General features: G+C 40.9%; 1 protein-coding gene across 3 annotated transcripts in view; it reads left to right on the forward strand.

Moving 5' to 3' along the window:
• The first annotated feature begins 15,885 nt into the window (after positions 1-15,885).
• The window catches only part of PDXDC1 (pyridoxal dependent decarboxylase domain containing 1), a 51,300-nt gene continuing 44,545 nt past the window's right edge, over positions 15,886-22,640 (forward strand). Inside the window, exon 1 of one of the 3 annotated variants that reach the window (XM_008520507.2) lies at positions 15,886-16,138. In XM_008520507.2, the coding sequence (XP_008518729.1) occupies positions 16,118-16,138 (21 nt within the window). In that variant the 5' untranslated portion in view covers positions 15,886-16,117. Of the gene's footprint in view, positions 16,139-16,165; positions 16,482-22,356; positions 22,493-22,640 lie in introns of those variants that run through there. The other 2 variants (XM_008520508.2, XM_070566712.1) reach the window with 2 other exon arrangements.

Raw genomic sequence — 22,640 nt, forward strand, 5'->3', positions numbered from 1 at the left:
TTCCAGACCATTTTAACGTTGGCGGGAGCTGAAACAAAGTACTGAGGCTAAGTTGTATGCAACGTTTACTCCTGTTGAGAAGTTTGGAACTAACAAATAAATGGCGGGCCATAGGATCTACTGGAGTATATGCGGAAGCCATTCGGTGTAAAACTAATTCGGCCCAACCTTGTTTTTGCAAAATGGCCTGACATGGCCTATTGAGCACACATTGTACATCTGCTTTAAATATTTACTACATGCCAAAGACAAGAATGATGCCATTAAAGACACAGATGTAACTTCCCCCTATGTTACATTTCTTTAAGGATAAGCATCTCTTCCTGGAAACTAAGGATTAATTACCTACCTGCTGTGATCACTTTGTGGCCACTGACCTGCTGACCACCAACCTGCTGTACCAGCTAAGCATCTCACGGCAATTATAAAAGAGATACTCCTGTCATATGTGATGTATACTCTTTGTTCCAAGATGGTGTATAACCGCTCTGTACGCCCCACTTCTTTGGTGCCCTTCCTTCCTGGGGGACGGAAGGCCCTGGGCTATAGTTCTCAAACTTGGCTCATAATAAACTCACCCTAAATTTGATTTATAGATTGCCTATGAATTATTTGCATCGACTGAAGACTTCCCCATCCTTCTATCGTGCCCTCAACAGAACACTAAAGTGTGGTCACAGATTTCTGACAGGGATGGTGGACCTTACAGATTCCACCTGCAACTTGGTATTTTGAAATTGTGCCATTTGGGAGAAATATTTGAAGTAGAGTGTTTCTCTGGCTCAGAAACTCTGTTTTCACCAGCTTTATTTTTAGTAACTATTCTGCCCACAATTGGCGAGGGATAATAGAACAGCCAATTACATTTATTTCATTAACTTTTCATTGTTAAGCTTTGGGAAGAGAAAAACCTTCGTAAATGCTCCTGAAATACATAGAGATAAAATGAAAAATCTGAAATTATGAAAAACCCAACATTGGAGGTAGCTTTAAAGATAGTGCATATTGGGGCAGGCCCAGTGGCACAGCGGTTAAGTTCACACATCCCACTTCAGCGGCCCAGGGTTCGCCGGTTCAAATCCTGAGTGTGGACGCATGCACCACCTGGCACACCATGCTGTGGTAGGCATCCCACATATAAAGTAGAGGAAGATGGACACAGATGTGAGCTCGGGGCCAGTCTTCCTCAGCAAAAAGAAGAGGATTGCCAGCAGATGTTATCAGAGCTAATCTTCCTCAAAAAAAATTTTTTTTTAAAGATAGTGCATATTCAAATATGCAAATGGTTAGGAATTTCCACATAAAAGGTGAATTAATTACAAAGAGTTTTCTTCTCCAATGATGCTCTTTTGAATCTCTGAAACTTCAATTACTATAGAAAATGTATGACCCTACTAGTATGTGGAAGAAATAACTGGTGGAATAACATTTTAGAGATGATTTTAGTACTCTGTCTGATCCAATCAGGAGAGAGAAATCACATTGTAATTAGCACAGGGAAAGCTTCACACAGTCGATTCTTATTATTTGAGGTAGTTACATTCCATAAAGTTGCTATGAATGCTGAATTAGCAGATACCGAACCATTACTCTTAAGGCAAATACAGGGTTCATTTCCTTTGAGCCCCTGATCACATTTTCATCAGCTGATCAATACATAACCTTGCCTTGTGTTTCTGTTGAATGACACCATATTTAATATATATCCGTGGCTCATTAACATTGAACTCTCCGCCAACGATGAAGGCCTTCCTGAGTTGTAACCCTCACTCTGGCTCAAGTAAAACTCACCTTATCTCTCTTAACTATAGAAGGGTTATTGGTTGTTTTGTGTCGATGTAAGAAAACTGTTTTCCTGAGTTCTGTGAGCCCCTCTAGCAAATTAATCGAACTCAAGGAGGGGGTCTTGGAAATTCCGATTTATGGCCGGTGGGCTAGAAGCATAGGTGACAACCTGGACTTGTGATTGGCGTCTGAAGTGGAGGAGGACAGTCCTGTGGGCTGAGTCCTTAACCTGTGAGATTTGACACTATCCTCAGGTGGATAGTGTCAGAATTGAATTAAATTGTAGGACACCCAGCTGGGGTCACAGAATTGCTTGATGGGTGTAAAATCTACAAATCTGGTGTCAGAAGTGAAGCAATATTGTAGTAAAGTACTGAGGGTAGAAGAGACTCAGGAGAAGTGAGTTTTTCCTTACATTCAGGGGAAGCTGCGGGAGCTGGTTACTGGAGGAGCCGCCAGCAAGAACCTGGAGGCAACATCCTGCAGCGTCTCTCCAGCGCCCTCTACTGACAAAACTTAACATTGTGCTAGCTGGCAAAGGAAAAATGTTGAAGGGGCTCAGATCCATTTTTACAGAGCAGGCAAAAAGAACAGATTGAAAGCCAGGAGATGACAAATTAATAACTAGCACAAGCACTATTTAATGTTCTTTTAAAAAATGATTCTACAAGTATGGAAAACAAAAAAAGTAGAGTTAAGAAAATCAACGTTTCTACAGTTACCAATGTTTCCATTTTTGTTTATTTTTTAAATAGTCTTCTCCATGTATTCATGTAATTTTTCCTTAAAAAAAACAAATTAGGGGGTTGGCTCTGTGGCCAAGTGGTTAAGTTCGTGCACTCTGCTTTGGCAGCCTGGGGTTTCGCCAGTTCAGATCCTGGGCACGGACCTAGTATGGCTCATCAAGAAGGACGTACAGGGGCTGGCCCCGTGGCCAAGTGGTTAAGTTCGCACGCTCCGCTGCAGGCAGCCCAGTGTTTCGTTGGTTCGAATCCTGGGCGTGGACATGACACTGCTCATCAAACCACGCTGAGGCGGCGTCCCACATGCCACAACTAGAAGGACCCACAACAAAGAATATACAACTGTGTACCAGGGGGCTTTGGGGAGAAAAAGGAAAAAAATAAAAATCTTTAAAAAAGAAGGACGTACAATTAGAATATACAACTGTGTACTGGGGGGCTTTGGGGAGAAGAAGAAAAATAAATCAAGCTTATGTTATACATGCTATTTGTTTGCCTACTTTTTAAAGTTAACAATATATCTTTCCATGTCAATAAGTATCTACATCACTATTTTTAAAGGTGTGTCTTACCACCAATTTTACCATACTTTAACCAATTTCTTATATTGTTGAATATATAGATTATTTTAAATTTTTTACTATTATGAGCAATGCTGCTATGATCATTCTAACAGTTAAATCTTTAACCTAATTATGTCTTTAGTTTAAATTTCTGGGAGCAGAATTTTTGGGGCAAAAGATATGCATATTTTAAGTTTTTTGTTCTTGTTACTGAATGCCAAATTGCATTCAGTTAAATGTAATTGGAACCTATAAAAGGCTTCATAACCATTTGAATTTCTACCAATAATGCATGAGAGTATTTATTTTCTACTCTATCGGATATTAATATTAAAAACAAAAAAAAATGTGAATTTGATAGGCAAAAATGCTATCTCGTGTGATTTTTGCGTTTTTTGATCACTAGTAATGTTGACCTTTTTTTCATGTTTATTGACCATTTGGAACTGTTTTTCTTTTTTTATATTGTCTGTTAATGTCTTTGTTCATTATCTTTTTGGGGCACACAGTTATAGAGAAGGCTGAATTCCTTCACAAAATATAAATAACTTTGAAACAAATGAAAGGTAGAATTCACCTTTTTCTACTATTTCTCCTTTTTACAATGTCCCATAAAATATTCAATATCTTCTAAAATTCTTCGGGGAAGAAAGTCTTAAATATCAATTAAATTGCAGTTTAAAATGTTAGTAAAAATTGTTTATTTTCAGATGACTCCATCAATCTTAGCATATCTGCTTCAGATTTTCCAAGACTTCGTGTCCGACCCTGCTCCCACGATAATTAGACAATGGTAGAGTCTGTGAATTGCCAGAACTGTTCAAACATCAAAGAAAGGTGACAGAGTAACAGAAAAATCTATGGGGATGCCTTCCTCAAGATCTTAGAAATTAATAATAAATCATTGACAGTAGTGGTTGGTTTTGCTTAATTTTCTTCTATTTCCTGCTAATAATCACTGAACAAATATTTTCAATATTTTAGAACAGAGATTTCAAATTTACAGCCTGAGGGATGGATTTGTTGATAACGTACTGTCTATTCTTCTATCCCACTCCATTTTCCTTGAGGTAATTAAAACTAATTAACACTGCATTATAGAGCTATTTGTTATCTCTCCATTCCAATAGAATACAAGTTCCACAAACAAAGAGACTCAATCTCTTTTGAAGATTGTATCCTCAGTTTCTAGGATACTTCCTGGCATATGGTGAACTCTCAGAAAATAGGTGTTGAATCAACGCATTCAATAATTATTCATCGAACCCCCACTGCAGTCTAGACACTGCGCTAGCTGGACTTGGGAGGTAAAAATGCTTGCTAGGCCTGTGGAGTGTCTTTAAAATGTCATACTCATTAAACTGAGTTGAAATTGAGATTGAAAACAATGGATATGTTTGGAAATAAAATCTGCACATTGTGCCAGTATGTAGATTCATTCTCCATTCATTCATTCCACAACTATTTTTTCAGAGCCAACTTGCTAGTGATTGGGGGTGGGGGGGGGACAAAATAATATTAAAGACAGACTCTACTTCTGCAGAAACGGCATTTATAGTCTATCAAGGGAGAGAGACATTAAACAACTAATTAATTAATTGCAAGTGTACTAAGTACCTTGGAGGAGAAGTATAGGTGCCTATACACTTATGATATTCCCCAGAGAATGACAACAGAGACCATACCATATACCATATTTGTGGGCCAAGTAAAGGATGCACGCTTTAATCTATGAGCAACCAAAGTCTGACAGGCAGCGGATCCAATTTCTTTGTTGCTGTGTTAAGAATGATTTGACTACAGAGACTGCTTCTATAATGACAGTAGTCTAGGTATGGCAAGAAGATAGAGATGTGGACGGCTTTGAGATATATTTAGGAGGTATAAGTTGGGGAAGGGGAAGTGTATGAGAAAGGAAGACACCAGGGTTCCTTTGGTGGACAATGGTGGCTTTACTGGGATAAGAAATGTCAAGGAGTCTCGCATTTGGAGTAGAAGAGGAGGCGTTGCACACAATCACTGCACATCTACAAAGGTATATAACTGGAACAGAAGTTCAGAAACAATGAATTCCCTTAGGACATGTAATGCACTCTGATATTTTTTAACTCTTTTGAAATATGTTTTACATGCACTAAAATACATCCATGTTACACGTACGGTTCAATGAGTTTCGACAAATGTATCTACCTCTGTCACCACCACCGCAATTCAAATACAGAGCATTTCTATCACTTCCGAAAGTTCCCTGGCATCCCTGTGCAGTCAGTTCCCCTCCACCCCTGGCCCCGGGCTTTCTGTCACTATAGATGAGTTTGCACTGTCTAGAATTTCATATAAATTGAATCACACAGTACATAGAGGATGTATACAGCATACGTATTCATTCGTATTTGTCGTCTTTCACTCAGCATAAAGTTTTTGAGATTCACCTCTGCCAGGGGTCAGTGAACCACAGCCTGTAGACCAAACCTGGCCCACTGCCTGTTTACATAAAGGTCCAAGGGCTAATGAAGGCTTTCTATTTTTAAATGGTTGGAAAAAAATCAGAAGAAGAATATTTTGTGATGTGACATATGAAATTCATGATTCAATGTCCATTAGTAAAGTTTTATTGGAAAACAGCCATGACTCACTTGTTTGCGTATTGTCTGATTACTTTCACGCTACACAGAGTTGAGTAGTTGTGACAGAGACTGAGTGGTCCCCAAAACCTAAAATATTTACTACGTGACCCTTTATAGAAAAACTGTGCTGACCCCTAATCTATGGTGTTCCGTGTATCAGTAGTTTCTTCCCTTTTCTGCTGTATAGTATTCCATTCTGCTGTATGGATAGATCACAATTTGCTTACGTCTTCACCTGTGGATGGACATTTGGGTTGTTTCCTAATTATCCTTATTCTATATTTCATGTGCTCTGATGTTTGCTATTCCATTTCACTTTTTAAAACTCGCTAGTCATGACCTGCTAAATTGATTTCACAACCTGTTAATGAGGTGAGTCAGCTTGAAAAACACTAGTGTAGATGTTAAGTGAAAATAACAGAGGAGGAGAATGTGGAGAGTAAGAAAACACAAGGGTTTTAGGGCTGAGTGCTGAAGAAATCCAACAATTATCCACCAGGTTGAGGAAGAGGGAATGTACAGATATATACACATATTCAAAGAGAGAGAGAATAACAAAGCAAGTGTGGTAAAATGTTGGCATTTGGGGAATTGGGGTGAAGAATTTAAAGAATTCTTTGCATTCTTCTTGCAACTTTCCTACAAGTCTGAAATTATGTCAAAATAAAAATAAAAGGATGATATAAAATCGTTTCTTAGAATTACATTCTTGGAAACCTTCCATGGATATGAAAATGTACATGGTATAAGAAAATTCACAGCTCTTCTTATTTAGGTCAGAATTAGCGTAAATTAAAGAATATTAGTGCCTGCTAACAAAAGGAGAGAAAACCAGACATTGTGTGCCTTTCAATGAAGAGTACGATACTGTCTCTGAACACGCCCCCAGATCTTCCAACCTGAGTCCAACCATCAATTAGCAGGAAATCCAGAGAACAGAGGAACATGCGGACTAAGGGGAACTCTAGAACAATCATCTGATGTCTTCAACAAAGCAATTATAAAGGAGAAAAACAGAAGATATGGGAAAACCTATAGATTAAAAGAAACCCAAAAGATACATACGTATCTTATATATATATCATAAATATATATATTTATATATAAACCTTATATTTACTTTTAAATATATTTTATATTTTTTAAGATGAAGCTAAACTCCAATGTTTAGGGATGTGTGTTTGGGTGATAAAACTACCAAGAAAATATTAGGATATGATTACTGTAAAAATCAGAAAGTGGTTTCTTTTTCTCTGGGACGGGGGAGCTGGGATTGTTGGGGGAGGGGCTCCTGGAGGGTTTATGGGGTGTCCGAGAAGGTTCCTTTCATGGTGGGGGCCGTAATTATAGGGTGTTAGTCAATGACAATTCATTTCTTTTATGCTGTTTTCTCTGTTTTAACAATAAAAAGATTTTTTGGTTTCGGTTTTTTAAAAACTCTATTAGTGAACTTGGTGTAACTAATGAAGCGAGAGAGGATACAAATGGACTCAAGGTTGCCACCTCAAGTCACCAGTAGGGATTGCAGACTTCTCTTAAATTGCTCCGTAAGCTTTAAAAAATGATTGAAATCTAATTTTTACAGGCAATTTACTTAAAAAAATGTTTTTAATTTAGAAGAGAATTGCATGCAAATGATAAAAATTCAAATAGTGCGGAAGAATATAAAATGAAACATTGCCATTGTCCCCTCATCTCCATTCCCCAGTCCCACTCCAGAGAAGCCTTCATCTTCTACTCTGTAAAAAAACACAAAATCCTTGTATCTGTTTCTTCATTTAGAAAGAATATGTTGACTCTCTGCAATAAAAATGAGAAGTTTATTGCCACTCGCACTCTCTCTTCTATCCTCTCCAACTCCCGATTTTTATTTAATTTTATTTCTTCTAGACTCCTCCTTTACGTCTTTAAGTGTTATACTTAAAACTCTGTATCTTGACTTAGCCCTTTTAGAGAGCATCTATTTACTCCCTGGAATGAAGTTGAGGACATTAGTGATATCACTTACATTTCTATTCATCTTGCCTCTTCCCTCGCACTTTTTGGTAATTTATTGTCTTTCCATTGCCATGGTGGATAATAAATCTTACATAGGTGTCACTTGGTTGATTCTAAAAATTAAAAACTAAAAACCAGCATATGGTTATGTAAATGTTATTGGTTATGTAAATATTATTCAGGACGCAACAAAAATCATGTGAATGGATCCAAAGGGAATAACAACCACAGACTTCCTTTACTTGGTTTGCTTTTTGCCTGTTAATCAAGGAAGGTCTGTATCAGCACACAGAAGCCAAATGTCAGCAGAGATTAAACTTCTCCACAATGAGTGGTTTCATACTCTGGCTTCCTACAATATTTTTCTCATACCTCTGTACTAGCCCGTAGAATGCTGCATTACAATTTATCAGTTTAAATGTCTGTCGATCTGTGAGCCAAACGGTTTTAGCTTTTTTTTTTTACCATGTGTGTCACAGACTTGAGTATTAAATGAAAGTTACGGACATTTTCCCCAGAAAAATGCACTCACATACAAAATTTGGCGTATAGTTTCAGAAGTTTCACAGATGTCCCCTGGGTCCTGAAGGAGACCCCTCTGCCCTAAACAGTGTTTCCTTAAGGGAAAAGATCTTGCTTTATTTTTTGTATGTTATTTCTAGCACCTATCCGTCCAAGATGGCAGTCAATAAATATCTGGGTAAATATTAAATGAACCGATTATTCCCACTTTTTCTTGTTAAGTTTTAAAACCTACTTTTAAAATAGAAAAGGTCAGTTTCACCTCTCTAGTATTTGTTTTGTAGAATCTATGTTGTAATGTAATCCGCAGACACTTGCAGGTGGCTTTAAAAATTACCAGTTTTTAATAATACCCATGCTGGCTGATTATGGTAGAGAGAGAAATGGCTGTATCTGATGAGTTGATGGGCTCACTCTGGAATGGGTAAGTCGCCTCGAGGATACTCATGAACTCCCTTCCCCTCCATCTGGGGCCCTTCCGTTTACAGCAGGGCCATCTGGGGTCCAATAGGACTGGATGAGCACGTACTCAGAGTGGGAACAGTTGTAGGACTTTTACCCTAAATCTGGGAACTAGTTCACTGGTATCTGGTTTTTCTGTGTCTCTGTCTTTGTGTCTGCATCAGTAAATAGATTAAAATGAGCTGTTTTGGGACTGAGTTTCTTGATGATCATAACAAACTATCTTTAGAAATTACCTAGCTTGTTGAGGCCATTTGGGAAAGACCCCCTAAAGTTGGAGATAACTGTAAACAGCTGGCGAGATAACCCGGGATAATTTAAAGTTACAGTGGCCATTTTGGGCTCTTTTTGAGCTTTCAAACGAAGAAAGAAATCTTCAAAGAGTCAAAAGCTCCACCTCTGGGAGCCCCACCTCTGATTTCTGGGCCTGATCACCCCGGTGACCTCAAGTGGGGTGCCCTTTCTTGGCGGTTGACTCATTGAGTATTTTACGCACCTACTGAGTCAGTTATGAGGATAGGAGACCTGTAATTTATTCTGTGAACTGTCCTGCTGGGGCTGTGTGCCCTGGCACAGGAACTGTTGTTTGTGTGACCCTTACCTTGATAACCCTTGGGAAGAGGTCATGAGGGTGAGGCCTGACCCCTTCTTTCCCTTCTTTGTCTGTCTTGTTCATCAGCTCCTCTATTGTCACCAAGTCATATCCAGCCTGATATGAGCAGAACCAGGACCTTTCGTACTTTACTCTCAACCCTGGCACTGGGAACCCCAGCCCCCAGCCAGCTCCAGGCCTTTGCCTCCCGCTTCCCTGGCTCACCTTGTGCTGGCTCAGGGACTAAGTGCCTGGGCTGAGTGGGACTTGACCAAATCTTAAAACTATATTGACGCCTGCAGTCAGGCTCTGTACCCTTCTCCAGGCCCACTGTCAGTTGGACACCAGCTTTACCACCATGGAGAACGCCTCAAGCATCTCCAGAGACTCACCCCTTGGGTGCATTTTAACTAATTGGAAATGCTTTCAATTGGATGGTTTATGCCCCAGAAAACTTGAGAGAAAACTTGAGTGGTTTCTCTGTGCCTTTGTGACGTAGTTAATTCCTAGGACTGAAGGAAACAAAAAAGAAAAAGGAAAAAACAGCCATTAGAGCACCCTTGCCAACAGTCCAGCATCTTGAGTGTCTTCTCCACAAATATTGGTAAAAAGGCTTATACCAAAATTTGGATTCATGACTAGGGAGCTTTATAGTACTGTAACTGATTCATGGCAGTAGTTTTAAAACAATAGTACTGGAGACTCTGTGTATGTATGTCCATATGTATGTTATATATGTGTGATATTTTACCTCCAGATGGTATGGTCAAAATGAAGAGCTCTGTTTAATTGGCTTAAAGTAAGCACTTATGTAAATCCTAAATGTCATGGAAATTAACCAAATGTCTTTCAAGTTAACATGACATAGATTAATCTTTGGTAACTGAAGGCTTGTTTTAGATTGTTGGCTTGATTAAAACAGGCATGTCCTCAGAGTTGTCAGTATTGGATATGTATGATGCAGACACGCAGCCTGGGTTTACTAGTCAAATAAGTTCATGTTGTCTGTTACAAATTCACCAGCAAAATAACAGCTTTAAATGATAGCTAATTTTGTCTAATGTCTCATGAAGTTTTCACGGGTAATCTGAACATAATTGTTGGAAACAAAGGATTTAGATGAAAATGGGTAAGAGTTTTTGGGTACAGTAATTATATTTTACTGTCTGAATACTTGAAAAAACAGCTTCCAAGTTCTTGTTGGTAACTTAAAACTTTAGAGTTTTGCCAAGTTAAGTTAAATGACAAAAATCTGGGTATCTGGGTTATTTTTGGATAGTTTGGAACCCTGAAACATTATTGCTGAATGTGTCTAAATTATCTACTTTTGGCTTCTTATTACAGAGAAGCTAAAAGTGTTTGGGTCTATTAGTAAACATACCTCGTGTTTTATTAAAAAAATTGTGCTATGAAGTAGCATGTTTCTAGAAATTATGAAAAGTAGAATGCTGGTATAAACATAATTTCTTACCTTTTTAGTTTTTACTAGGGTCTGTAAGGGTTAAAAATTCTAAATATTTAATTAAAGCTACTGGAAATTAATAAGATGAACATCTTTATATTCAAGGAAAGTAAAATGTATTTTCAGTAAAGAAGGTTTAAGAATGGAAGTATGTTTGTTTGCTGGGTTAAGAAAGATAAATTTGTCCGAAAGTACTAGAAGAGAAGAAAAAGAAAGCATGGGACAAATTTTGAAGGTAAAAAGAAAGTTGTAGAAGGTTTGTGAAGGAGAAATTCTGAAAGGAGTTTTATGCTGGTCAAATTGACTAAGACTAAAGTAAATCCAATTAAGTAAATGAGTTTTAATGTTAAAAATAAGCTGGTACAAAAATTAAAATTTGGTTTTCTCTCGACAGATAATTTTATTGAACTTTTGGCCTGCTCTAAGTCTACCTAAAAGACTGAAGATCTGTTTTGCTAAAATAATTTCCTATGTTCAGAAGGACTGAGGTCTCTCTATTAAGATTTCTTGACTGTTTTAACTGTTCTTGACTGTTTCTGTTGTTGCTGAATAGATACCTGAGCGTTGTTTCACAGTGAGCATTGTTTCCGATCTGAACAAGTGTTTTAAAACCTTTTGATATTTTGGACACGCTTCCCCCACAAAAAAATATTCAAGTCCTGAATTAAGGCTTTCTTTTGATCTGGAAGAAGGAAGAGAATTTCTCTGAGGATTTTTAGGGGGCCCCTGAGACTTCTCAAAGAAATTTCCTCATTCTTACTACAAGGAGGAAAATACTAAACTAAGTAGGCTTACTTGGCATGTTAAATTACATGCGAAGCTTTGTCAAATAAGTGATGATAAACTTTCTTAGGTGGTATTATGTGGGTAAATGTTATTGATATAAGTGTTTTGAAATTGTATAACATTCCTAAAATTCTGATCTGTCCTGGTTGTCAGCCATAATTCTGGTTATTTTAAAGTGTTGCATGTCACAAAATTAATCAAATTCTTTGTGAATTTCCATTTTTGAGTCTTTTATTGTTTATAGACAATTATTGTTTTGCTCTGATGCTCTTGCAAACATGTTTCATCTTCAGAGAAATTAATGGAAAGGACTCCGGCACTTGCTCTAGAGTACAGGTTTCTGATAAACTTTCAGATCAAAAAATGAAATGGTTAAGAAATTACAGAACTCTAATGGAGAAACACTTCATGAAACTGCTAACAAGATTAAGGTCAAGCATCGATTACACAGGACTGAATGAACTGATGAGTATGATTATAATTTTTATGACTTTTATGTGAAACATTGTTCTTTTTTTTTTTTTTTTGAGGAAGAATAGCCCTGAACTCACTGCTGCCAATCCTCCTCTTTTTGCTGAGGAAGACTGGCCCTGAGCTAACATCCATGCCCATCTTCCTCTACTTTATATGTGGGACGCCTACCACAGCATGGTGTGCCAAGTGGTGCCATGTCCGCACCCGGGATCTGAACCAGTGAACCCTGGGCAGCCAAAGCAAAATGTGCACACTTAACCGCTGCACCACTGGGCTGGCCCCCATTGTTGACTTTTTGATGTTTTGTTTTGTTTTCTCAGAGTTAAGGAAAGCTTTTTCTCTTTTCTCTCATGCTAACTATGACTTATAACAATTTGGTAAAATTATACCTTTGTGAGCAGAACTGAAACATTTATCTTTTTCTCCCTACCTGATCCATCCAGAATTTGGAAACTCTTAGTGAGTGAGTGAATATGGTTATTTTCATGGCAATATAGTTATTTCCATAAGCTCAATAAGAATCTGTTCTCCTTAAAACAGGACACATTTGGAAACACTGGTTATATTACTGAGGCTTTGACTGGAATGTCATATTTGAGAGAAACATACAGACTCAGATATGATGACAGCTTTTGAGGAATAAGTGTTGACTTTCTGGAATAAAGTCACTTGGAAATATTGGCCTGGTACCTTGTTTCCTAGCAACCTACCTGGTAAGTATGGAAGGTGACTTATCTGACAGGCACCTGGAACCTTCAAATATTTGGGGGGACCTCGAGAAGAGAGGAATCCACCCAAATCTGTATGTATTTCAGGCAAAATCTGACGGCAAGTGCTTGGCTTGGCTTTTCTGGTGTCGAGAGCCCTTTAAAGTTCAATCTGAGTTCCAGCAAAGCAGATTTAAAAGAGCCTCTATGATCAATTGCTATTCTTGCTATACTTATGTAAATAATTGGACCAAGTTTTATTGAGACTAGACTTATTTTGCAAACCAGTTAATCTTAATTTGGCTATCTTTTATAAAAGATGAGGGTGATTTTAGAGAGAAAAATTATGTTTCAGTAGAAGCTGTAGTACACATTCATGGATATTAGATCCTAGTTCTGTTAATTGTCTTTGAGGTTTTTGTTATATCTGTTAACTGGACTGGATCGTGAATTCTTCTAGTCTGCCGAAATATCTGGCTACAAACCTCCAAACTAACATTTTCAATCTTTTCCATAATTTTCATTCAGAATCACTGAGAACAGAACCTGCCCCTTTTCCTGAAGTCTTGCAAACCGAGGCTGGAGGACTTGATAGAAACTTGAGAGAGATTCACATCTGCTGTGCATGCCACTCAGAAAGGGATCTGAACGTCTGATGACATCATCAGAGGCACTTCTATCCGCAAAACGTGCTTCGACTCTGATATCTGGAAATCTTTTTGACTGGCTGCTGCCTGGACTCCGAAGCTGGTTTATAATTCGCTCCCACCATTAACCTTGTTTTCTTTTTGTCTCTCTAGAAACACTTCTTACTAAATACATGGTTACTTGCTCACACAATATAGGTCTAACTTTGGGAGCCCACCTGCTGCACATACATCAATACTTCTCAAGTACAAACCAGCATTAGTAAAATCAGGGAACAAGCCACCTGGATACAAACGCCTGTAAACATCAAACCCCTTTCTTATCATATTTAGGTGACTGGTTTACTAACCTTTTCTCTTGGATACCAGCTGGGATCCAATCCATCTTTGTGGGTATGATAAAAGGGGGCCTCACCTTAGTATTAATAGGTCTACTGTTATGCTTAGTCATTAAATTGGGAATAAAACGTATATCTCCCTTAACCACCAAGGCTTCTAGGTTTACAGCACGACAGCTCCCTCTTAGAAAACCCCCCAGCCCATTTTAAGAAGAGGGTAACTCTTCCATGCCATCACCCCCTCACATTGCCCTGATTCAGCAGGAAGTAGCCAGACTGAACACGACGGCCCTATTCCCTACACCAGCATATGATTATGCTGGGGGTATAACTGACAGCGGGGAATTGATACCGGCTCAACACGAGGTTCACATAAAGGAAGCAGTATTGTAGAAAAGAAACCATAATGTAACTTTAAATGACCTCTGACTAACTAGCCCAGACATGCTCTGTAGATTAGATTTTGCGAACCCTCCCAGCTGCTTTAAGGTGATAACTTTGTTCTTTTGAGTTCCTTAGGAATGTGATGACCCCCAGGCAGAGAGTCTATGCTGATAGCCATCATCAAAGACAATTGAAAGACCAGCGTATGGGGCTTTGCTCCATTCTCTGATGCATATGTAGTAAAACAAAGGACTATCAGGAACTGGGACCAGATGTCTGCCCCCATGCAGAGACCAGCCAACGCCCCCACCAGGAGAATAACTCCACATATAACTGGCCTGTAGTCTTTGTTTGGGGAGGTGGTTGGTTCAGCCATGAGTCGGCCATCTTCCCTCTTGCTAGCAGGCTGTAATAAAGTCCTTTCTCTCCTACCAAATATAATAATAGTAATAATAATACCCATGCTGAGGTATTCAGGGGTGAAATATACTGATGTCTGCAACTTTGAAATGTATCAAAATATAAGATGTATTGGTGGATAGATAGATGGATATTTACTGCACTAAAGCAAACAGGGGTAAATATTCATTGTAGAATCCAGGCAGTGGGCACGTGGGTGTTCCTGGACAATTCTTTCAAGTTTTCCAAACGTTTGAAAATTTTCATAACACTTTGGAAAAAGTGACATGTTTTGCTCAAGCAGAGGTACATTCAATTTTTAGATCTTGGAGGACATAAATCTATCATTCCTTCCATCTGCAGAGCTCTTTGGACAATCCAAATAATTCTCAGGGTACACTCTAAACCAGCACACAAGGCTTCTTTGGGTAGAAAGTAATTTTATTAACATAATCGGACAATTTACCAAATACAAGTCAGAAGGCTCAAAATACATATTGCTCCACTGAAAATGTGACCCAGTCATTTACCGATTTCAGAAGAGATGCGCCCAAAACAGGAGAGAAAAGGAATGGTTTTGTGGTTGTAACGTCATCGGTCTCCTAGCGGTGACTTGTTTTACCGACTGTAACCGTGGGAGACTAATCTATTTCAGTTTCCCCCATTTAGAGGAATATAATTCATGCCCGCTCCCATTCCTTAGAAACACACCGTGACCATACAGCAGGGGTGGAAGCAGCTATGGTGGCAGTATGCATCGTGTACAGGCGCCGCAGTCAGGGTGCCTGGCTCTGGATCATACCTAGATCGGCCCTGTGAAATGGAGATCATAATGATCTCTACACAAGGGCTGTTTTACTATAAAACGGAAGAGCAGCAACTCATCTATTATTATCACTATTATTACCACCTGACAAGCCATAACTGTGGCTTGACACGAAGAAGGAGGCTGGGCCAGTTGACTCCAAGTCTTTCCCGTCTAGAATTCTGCAGTAAGGTCTGAGACAAATAAATACCTCAGCTCTGATCAGCGTCTTTTCAGAGCACCGTCACTTGAGAGACCAAAACCTGAAACAAGCAAATCCCGGAGCACCAAGGAAACTGTTGACCCTGCGCGTGCGCCGCGGTCCCTCTCGCCCCGCCCTTCTGTGGTGAATGGCCTGTTCCATTCCTGAGGGATGTTGATAGTGGGGGGGGGGACTTGGAAGCTTAAGCCAGGAAGTGCAGGTGCGTTACTAGTATTTCCAGCCTTTCACTGCATGAGTGATAATTTGTGATGATTATATTTCTACCCTGATGCCTGCGACAGGCTTCTGAGAAGACGGTGGGGAAGCTCCACAGTCCATCCCCCCCCCTCACCTGGGACCATTAGGACTGGCCGGCGTGACGGCCAGGTACGGAAGCCGGGAGGGCCCCGCCCACTCCGAGGGCCCCGCCCCGCCTCCCGGAGACCCGCAGAGCGCCCACCCCGCGGCGCCGCCTGGCAGCTCCTCCTCGTCTCCGCCCCGCGGTCTGCGGGCGCGGGGGACGTCAGCGCTGCCAGCGTGGAAACGGCGGCCGGGCGCGGGAGGCGGAAGTAGTGCCCGGGGCCGCCGGACCTCCCTCGGGCCGCGCCGGCCGCCTCAGCCATGGACGCGTCTCTGGAGAAGGTCCGTACCGGGGTGGGGGACGGCGTCGCCGCCCGGGTCCCCGCCGCCGGCGCCCCTGTTTCCCGGTCGCGAGCGGCCATTGTGACCGGGGAGGGGGCCGGGCGCTAACGGGCCCCGCCTGAGGAGGCCTGGCCGCGGGGGCGTCCGGCTGGGGCCTGGTCCGGTCACGGGGCGGGAGTCTCGGGTCCCGGTGGGCCTGGAGAGGCTGAGCCGGCTTCTGCCCAGGCCTGGCCGCGGGGCCCGCCCGAGCTCGGTCGCCCTCTCGGATGACAGAGCTAGCCACCTGCGGCCCCAGAAGCTCCTGGAGAGAAGCCCCCGTTGTTTCGGTGCCAGCTGCAGCCCTGTAGGTTTTCTGCGGTCTCCGAGTTAGGAAGAGCAGTGTTAAAGCAGTGGTTTTCCAACTTCGGCGTGCCTAGGGGTCACCTGGGGCCGGGGGTGAAAAAAATCCAGGTTTCCAGCCCTCGGGTCCGAAGCCCTGGGGGGCGGGACCGGGATGTGCGCGTTTGACCGGTTCCCCACGTGACTGATGCTGTAGTTTGTGATCGCAGGTGAAGCCCCCTGAGAGCAAGAAAGGGGTGCGTCTTCTGTGGATTGTGATTTCGTTTTGGGGGGTTGCTGCTGCTCCACAACTTTGGGGCTCCCCCTTGGCGGCGGCGAGGGGAGACCCTGGTGTCAATCCGAAATCCACCTGGGCGCAGGGCGTTCCTCGGGTTACCCCTTGGGGGAACAGCAGCCTGGTGTACCTGGCTGACTGCTCTGGCGTGCGAAATGGATTCTGATTGTCCCGGATTTCGGGCTTGTAAATGGGGACCAGTGCTTGGATTTCTTCCCGGGTGCCTCCCCTCAGAACCTGACATTCTGCCCCTCCGTCGAAGTCCTTGTCCCTGATCAGGCTCGGGAGTCTGCTGTTCATACGTGTGGAATTCAGGAGCAACGCTAGTGTTTTAAGACTGCTTTGTTTTCGTTTTGAGCCGGCAGAAATAGCATAGTTGTCATTTTCCAATGCTGCAGCTTCTGTAGATTGGTTCAGTTGTGGCTGGAGAGTTGAAGGGAGTAATTGTACAAGTTCAGCCAGATGTCTTCAGGTACACACAGGGCTAGGGCCTACGCCCTGGACTGTTTCTCGTACATCGGGTGGAAGGCGGTCAGGAAAAGACAGTGATCTGTTTTTCTTCCACCGCCTCGGTGGCGAATGTTGCGTGCTTTTCTGGCTAGGAATAAAGTCTTTCCAGGCCTTTGATTAGCACAGTGTCTCCTTTTTTGGTACTTTGAGTTTCAATATAGATAAGTATTTCTCAACCATGGGGCAGTTGTGTTCCCCAGGGGACATTTGGTGACATCTGGAGACATTTTTGATAGTCACAACTAGAGGGGAAGGGAAGGGCTGCTGGCACCTGGTGGGTAGAGGCCAGAGATGTTGCTCAACAGCCTGCAGTGCACAGGACAGCCCCCCATACCAGAGGTTGTTTGTCTGCCCAGATGTCAGCAGTGCTGAGGCTGAGAACCCCTGGTCTAGATCACGTGTGTGACACCAGTAGTTGAATACAAAGTCAAAGTGATGCTAAAAATGTCCCTTCGGTGTTGTTTCCTTTCCAGTTTCGTAAGAAGATGGGATGGGTTCTGTGTCATTTCAATTAGAAACCTAAAGAACTGGGGTGTTTTTTCCTCCAAGAATAGTTCTTTATAGGCAAATCTGTAAAACAGAGTGGGTTGGAATCCTGTTTTAAGTATTACTTTTCTGACACTTGATTAATAGATTACAGTGGTTGCTCCCTAAATGTTAATTGATGATAAAAGATCTTGAGTGTTCCACACGAAAAGCTGAAGAGGTCCTGAAACGTCAGTACCCCTGAAGTTTTAGGCTGCGGTTAGTCACAAAAAATTGCTGTGATCTTTTAGGAATTCGGAACGTGTTGGCTGGAAATTTCTGCCTTAGGCCAGTGTAAAAATTCTGAATGTGAGTTGTTCAGAACTAAGACTGTGTCTTATTTTTGTATTCCCTGAAGGAATAGAGGGCCTTACATGTCATAATGAACAGTTTCTGTTGGTGCTAGATGGGCAGAAAAGAAAAAGCATTGCAATAATATGAACGTTGAGGATCTTGTGTTCTGAAAAATAGTTTGAATCAAAGTGAAACATTGAATTGCGTCCATTATTCCCGTTTCTTTGAGGAATAGACTATTCTGGGCTAAATTCGACATTGCTAATATAAATTTGAGAACTATTTGAGCAGTTCTGAATGATCCTATTTAAACTGATCCTTGCATAATTTATACTGCCTACAGAAACCACGATGTTATTTGATACCCAGCCTCTTAAATTTCAAGTAATCGCTCTCACTCTGAAATGTAGTTTGCTATCATCGTTTAGTAGAATCACTCAGTGCATTTCCTTTGGTCCAAATAGAATTCCCTACCCTTGCCTTTTCTTTAGGTCCTATGTAGACGTGTGGACCTGCGAGGGCAGAGTCATTGTCTTGTCTTGATTTGCTTTTCTTTCACAGTAGTATCCGTTTTCTTGTACCTGAAATTAGTGACATCTCAAGAAACCAGACAGGTCAGTTAAAGGGTCAAGGAATTCAAACCAGAAGAGTGGGAGTGGGAGCCCCAGCCCCCCAGTACTGCGTGTCCACCTCTTAAGGAACAAGCCCCGTAGCATAGTTTCACAGCGTTTACTTATGTTAACAGTCAAGTTAAAAATGTCGCAGGAAATCATTTCTCTGATGCTGAAGATCTTAATAAGTTATTCAACACATCTCCATACACTTTTTAGTAAAAACCTGCTACTTTAAACTTGTAGACCAGCCCACACCTTTTCCTATTGCTTGGAAAACCTCATTCTTCCTGGGGGTTAAGTTTGGACAAGGTGTGTTGCGGTTTGTTTTGCATCTACTTTAATTCCAACCTTGAGTAAACGTAGAGCAAGGTGTCTCAAACTCAGCATACTGACATTTGGGGCTGGATAATTCTCTGTTGGGGGGCTATCCTGTACATTGTAGGGTGTTTACCAGCGTCCCTGGCCTCTACCCACTAGATGCCAGTAGCAATCCCTCCCTCCAGTGTGACAACCAAAAGCATCTCCAGGTGAAGCCGTCGTTGCCTGGGCTGGAGGGGTCGTCTCTGGTCAGGAACCACAGGCAGAATCTAGAGTTGCACTGTCCAATATGGTAGCCACTAGCCACACTTGGCCATTTAAATTTAGATTAATTAAAATGAAATAAAATGTAAAATTCAGTTCCTCAGTCACATGAGCCACATTTCAAGTGCTCAGCCATCACACTGTGCTTGTGGCTACGGTACTGGACAGTGCAGATGTAGAACATTTCCACCACCACAGAAAGTTCTATTGGACAGCTATACAGTGGGGCCAGTTTATTTGTTGTGTGTCTAATTCTTGACTCTAAAAAAGGCACCTTTCACCCTGTCTCTGACCTAAATAGTTACAACAGAACCTATTTTTGTTTCTTGTAGTCATCCTGAGCTGTTTTTCCCCTCCTTTGGACCTGATTTTGGAAAATTGTTTGTCACCTTACTGTTTATATGGAACTGTAGGGGCATGAATGGAACATTCCTGATAGAAACCAGAGTTTCTGTGCCTGCTTTTTACTTTAAAAGCTCATGAGAAGAACCCTGATTAGCCAAGCTTCAAATGACCAGTTTTTGTGGTATGCCTTTGTAGGTCCGCCTCTTCCATAGAATAGGGGGACGCCTGTGAGGAAATGATAGCCTGTAATTTTAGCATTCATTTAAAGCTGATCCGTATGTCACCATAATGTGAGGGTTTTGCATACAGGTGCATGGTGGCTAAGGTGGTAAATGATTATCAAATGCTGGGTGTCAGGGAAAACATGGTACAAAGTTCCTGATTCTAAAAATTTATGGCCTCGATGATTTTTGCTTTATTCAAGATTATAGAGCTGGTCAGTAGCAGAGCTCCTGATGGTCCCTGGTCCCGTGTATGTTCCATCATATCTAGGGTTATGAGTTGTAATTATGGACAAGAGTTGCTTGAACTTCATGTCATCTGTTTTCACCTAAAGCAGAAACATGGTTTGATTTATAATTGTTGTTGAAGGCCAGCTATGGTCAAAGCCCAGTGCTGGGTGTGAGAGAGACGCAGTGGATAAGACATGATCTCTGCAGGAGGGTACATCTTCGGAAGTGGCACCCATGTTGAGACAAATCCCTTCATAGCAAGGAGGGCGGAAAATATCACAGGAATTAACACAATAGCAAAGTCGCGGAAACAAGCCAAGTACCCATTGACTGATGATTGGATAAAGAAGATGTGGTATATACACAATTGAATAGCACTCAGCCGTAAAAAAGACAAATTCATCCCATTTGCAACAACATGGAAGGACCTGGAGGGAATTATGCTAAGCAAAATAATCCAGACTGAGAAAGACAAACACCAGGTGGTTTCACTCATACGTGGAATATGGACAAACACATGGACAAAGAAAACAGTTCAGTGGTTACCAGGGGAAGGGGGGTGGGGGTGGGCACAGGGGGTGAAGGGGAGCACTTATTTGGTGACAGTCAAGAAAGAAGGTACAACTGAAATCTCACATTGATGTAAACTATTATGAACTCAATAAAAAAAGAAAATGCAAAAAAACAAACAAGGAAAAAACAAAAAATCACAGAAATTAAGAAACAAATAGGAAGTGCATGGACTAAGTGACTAGGAAAGATTTTGAGTAAGAGACTCTTTAGGTAGACTAGTTCTGAATTGTGGCTTTTCTAGAGTTTTTAAAAAATGTGAATATAATGTAGATTCTTACTTTATGATATGATTGCGCCTCATATTATTGCTCATAGAATATAAATTACGGGAAAGGAAAGCCGTTTCATCTTTTGAAGTTAAATCAGATATAAAAAAGATGCTTCCAATCACTTTGAAAATGTCCCAAAATTCCTTTCAGAAATTTAGTTTGTCTAGCTTAAATTAAATCTATTCTTTCCAAGCAGTATTCAAGAGCTATAAAATGATTTTGAATTCAATTTTTTCACTTATTTAATTTCTGTTATTATTGCAGTAGTTTTATGCTTTGTGGCAAATGTTAAGTATTTAGCTGTCTTAAGGTTAGCTAGTCCTTGAGGTCTAACCTGGGGCGTGGTCCAGTTTTGATTTCTGTGGAAAAGGCTTCCTGAGTTTCTGATGACTGAGGGAGGAGTGAACTTCTCTAGTATAACCTTTTTTCTGTATGCAGAAAAGCAAACTAAAGCCTTCACTTTGAAAGTGCCACTCAGTCACATCGAACATTTAGCTACGGTGAGCTTTCAAGAATCCTAGTGAGACTAAATTACTTATTAGACTGCACATTGTGTTAGGTGGAATCATATGAAACTGCTGTTTTTGTGCCTTAAAAACAGTTGAATATTGGCAGTTTCACACAGTTCCACCCTAAAGATCTGAAGATAATGGATACACAAAGGCTTCAGGAATTGATGAGTTCTTTTTCTCAGAATTCTTCTTAACTATTTTTGAAATAAGGCTGGCAACATTAATCCTACATAATTCCACTTCAATTTTGTAAATAATGATATTGATAAGGAGAAAGGATATCTTTATCCTTCTGATTCTATCCCCCGACAAGTCCTAGGAAACACTCCCTATATACAAGAAGCATTTCTCGGTGAAAGACTTAGTTTTCCATAACTGTGTCATGCTTCTCTTTAAGCAAAGTTCTTTTTATTCCGGAATAAGTGTGTGATTCTAGATAAACTAGTAAACTTTTTAGAAAAAGTGCTTGCCTGATGTGTGGTATTTTTCCATCTGTGTGGTTATTGGGAAGCATTTACTCATGTATTGTCTAAGTGAGTTGATTCTCCAGAAGTAGTGGTCTCTAGGAATACTTTTTTTTTTTTTGAAGCTTACACATGGACCCCTGGCATTCCCAGCACGTACCTTAAGGTGAATTATTTGAATGCCCTTTTTTCCTCCACGTACCTCCATCTGTGACAGGTTTGATTTGATATTACTAACTTTGCTGCCTTCCTCTCTACCAGATTTTGACCACTCTGCTATGTATTTTTGCCCCTTCTTTTTCCCGTATGTTCTTTCTGCCTCTCTTCTTGAGGAATTCATAAGGTTGAATACTAACACCTTATGCAATATTGCACATCCCTTTTCAACTAGGACTATCATGATGTTTAATGAGCCAATAATTACAGTGTGTCTTCGTGTTCTCACAGACACACTCAAGCATAGAGGCCATGATAGATAAAAGTAAGATTTTCCAGGAGTATCCAGTTCTCAGAAGACAAAGTGCCCAGTTCTTAATTAAATACTCTTCTGTTCACATCAGGCAGAAACGTTTACAAATGTAGAAACTGAGACTCCAGTAAGGTAAGCCAGGCTTGCAGGGCACTGCAGCGACTTTGCAGAGGATCCCTGTTGTTTTCTCTCATCGCTGTGTTCCCGGAGCAGCTGCTGCTGTGTTCTTGTTGCTTCTGAGAGATGTGTAGTATTTGGGTGCTTGCTTAATGCTAGATAG

Source organism: Equus przewalskii, chromosome 12 (assembly GCF_037783145.1).
Source record: "Equus przewalskii isolate Varuska chromosome 12, EquPr2, whole genome shotgun sequence".
In the NCBI taxonomy this organism is placed as follows: Eukaryota; Metazoa; Chordata; class Mammalia; order Perissodactyla; family Equidae; genus Equus; species Equus przewalskii.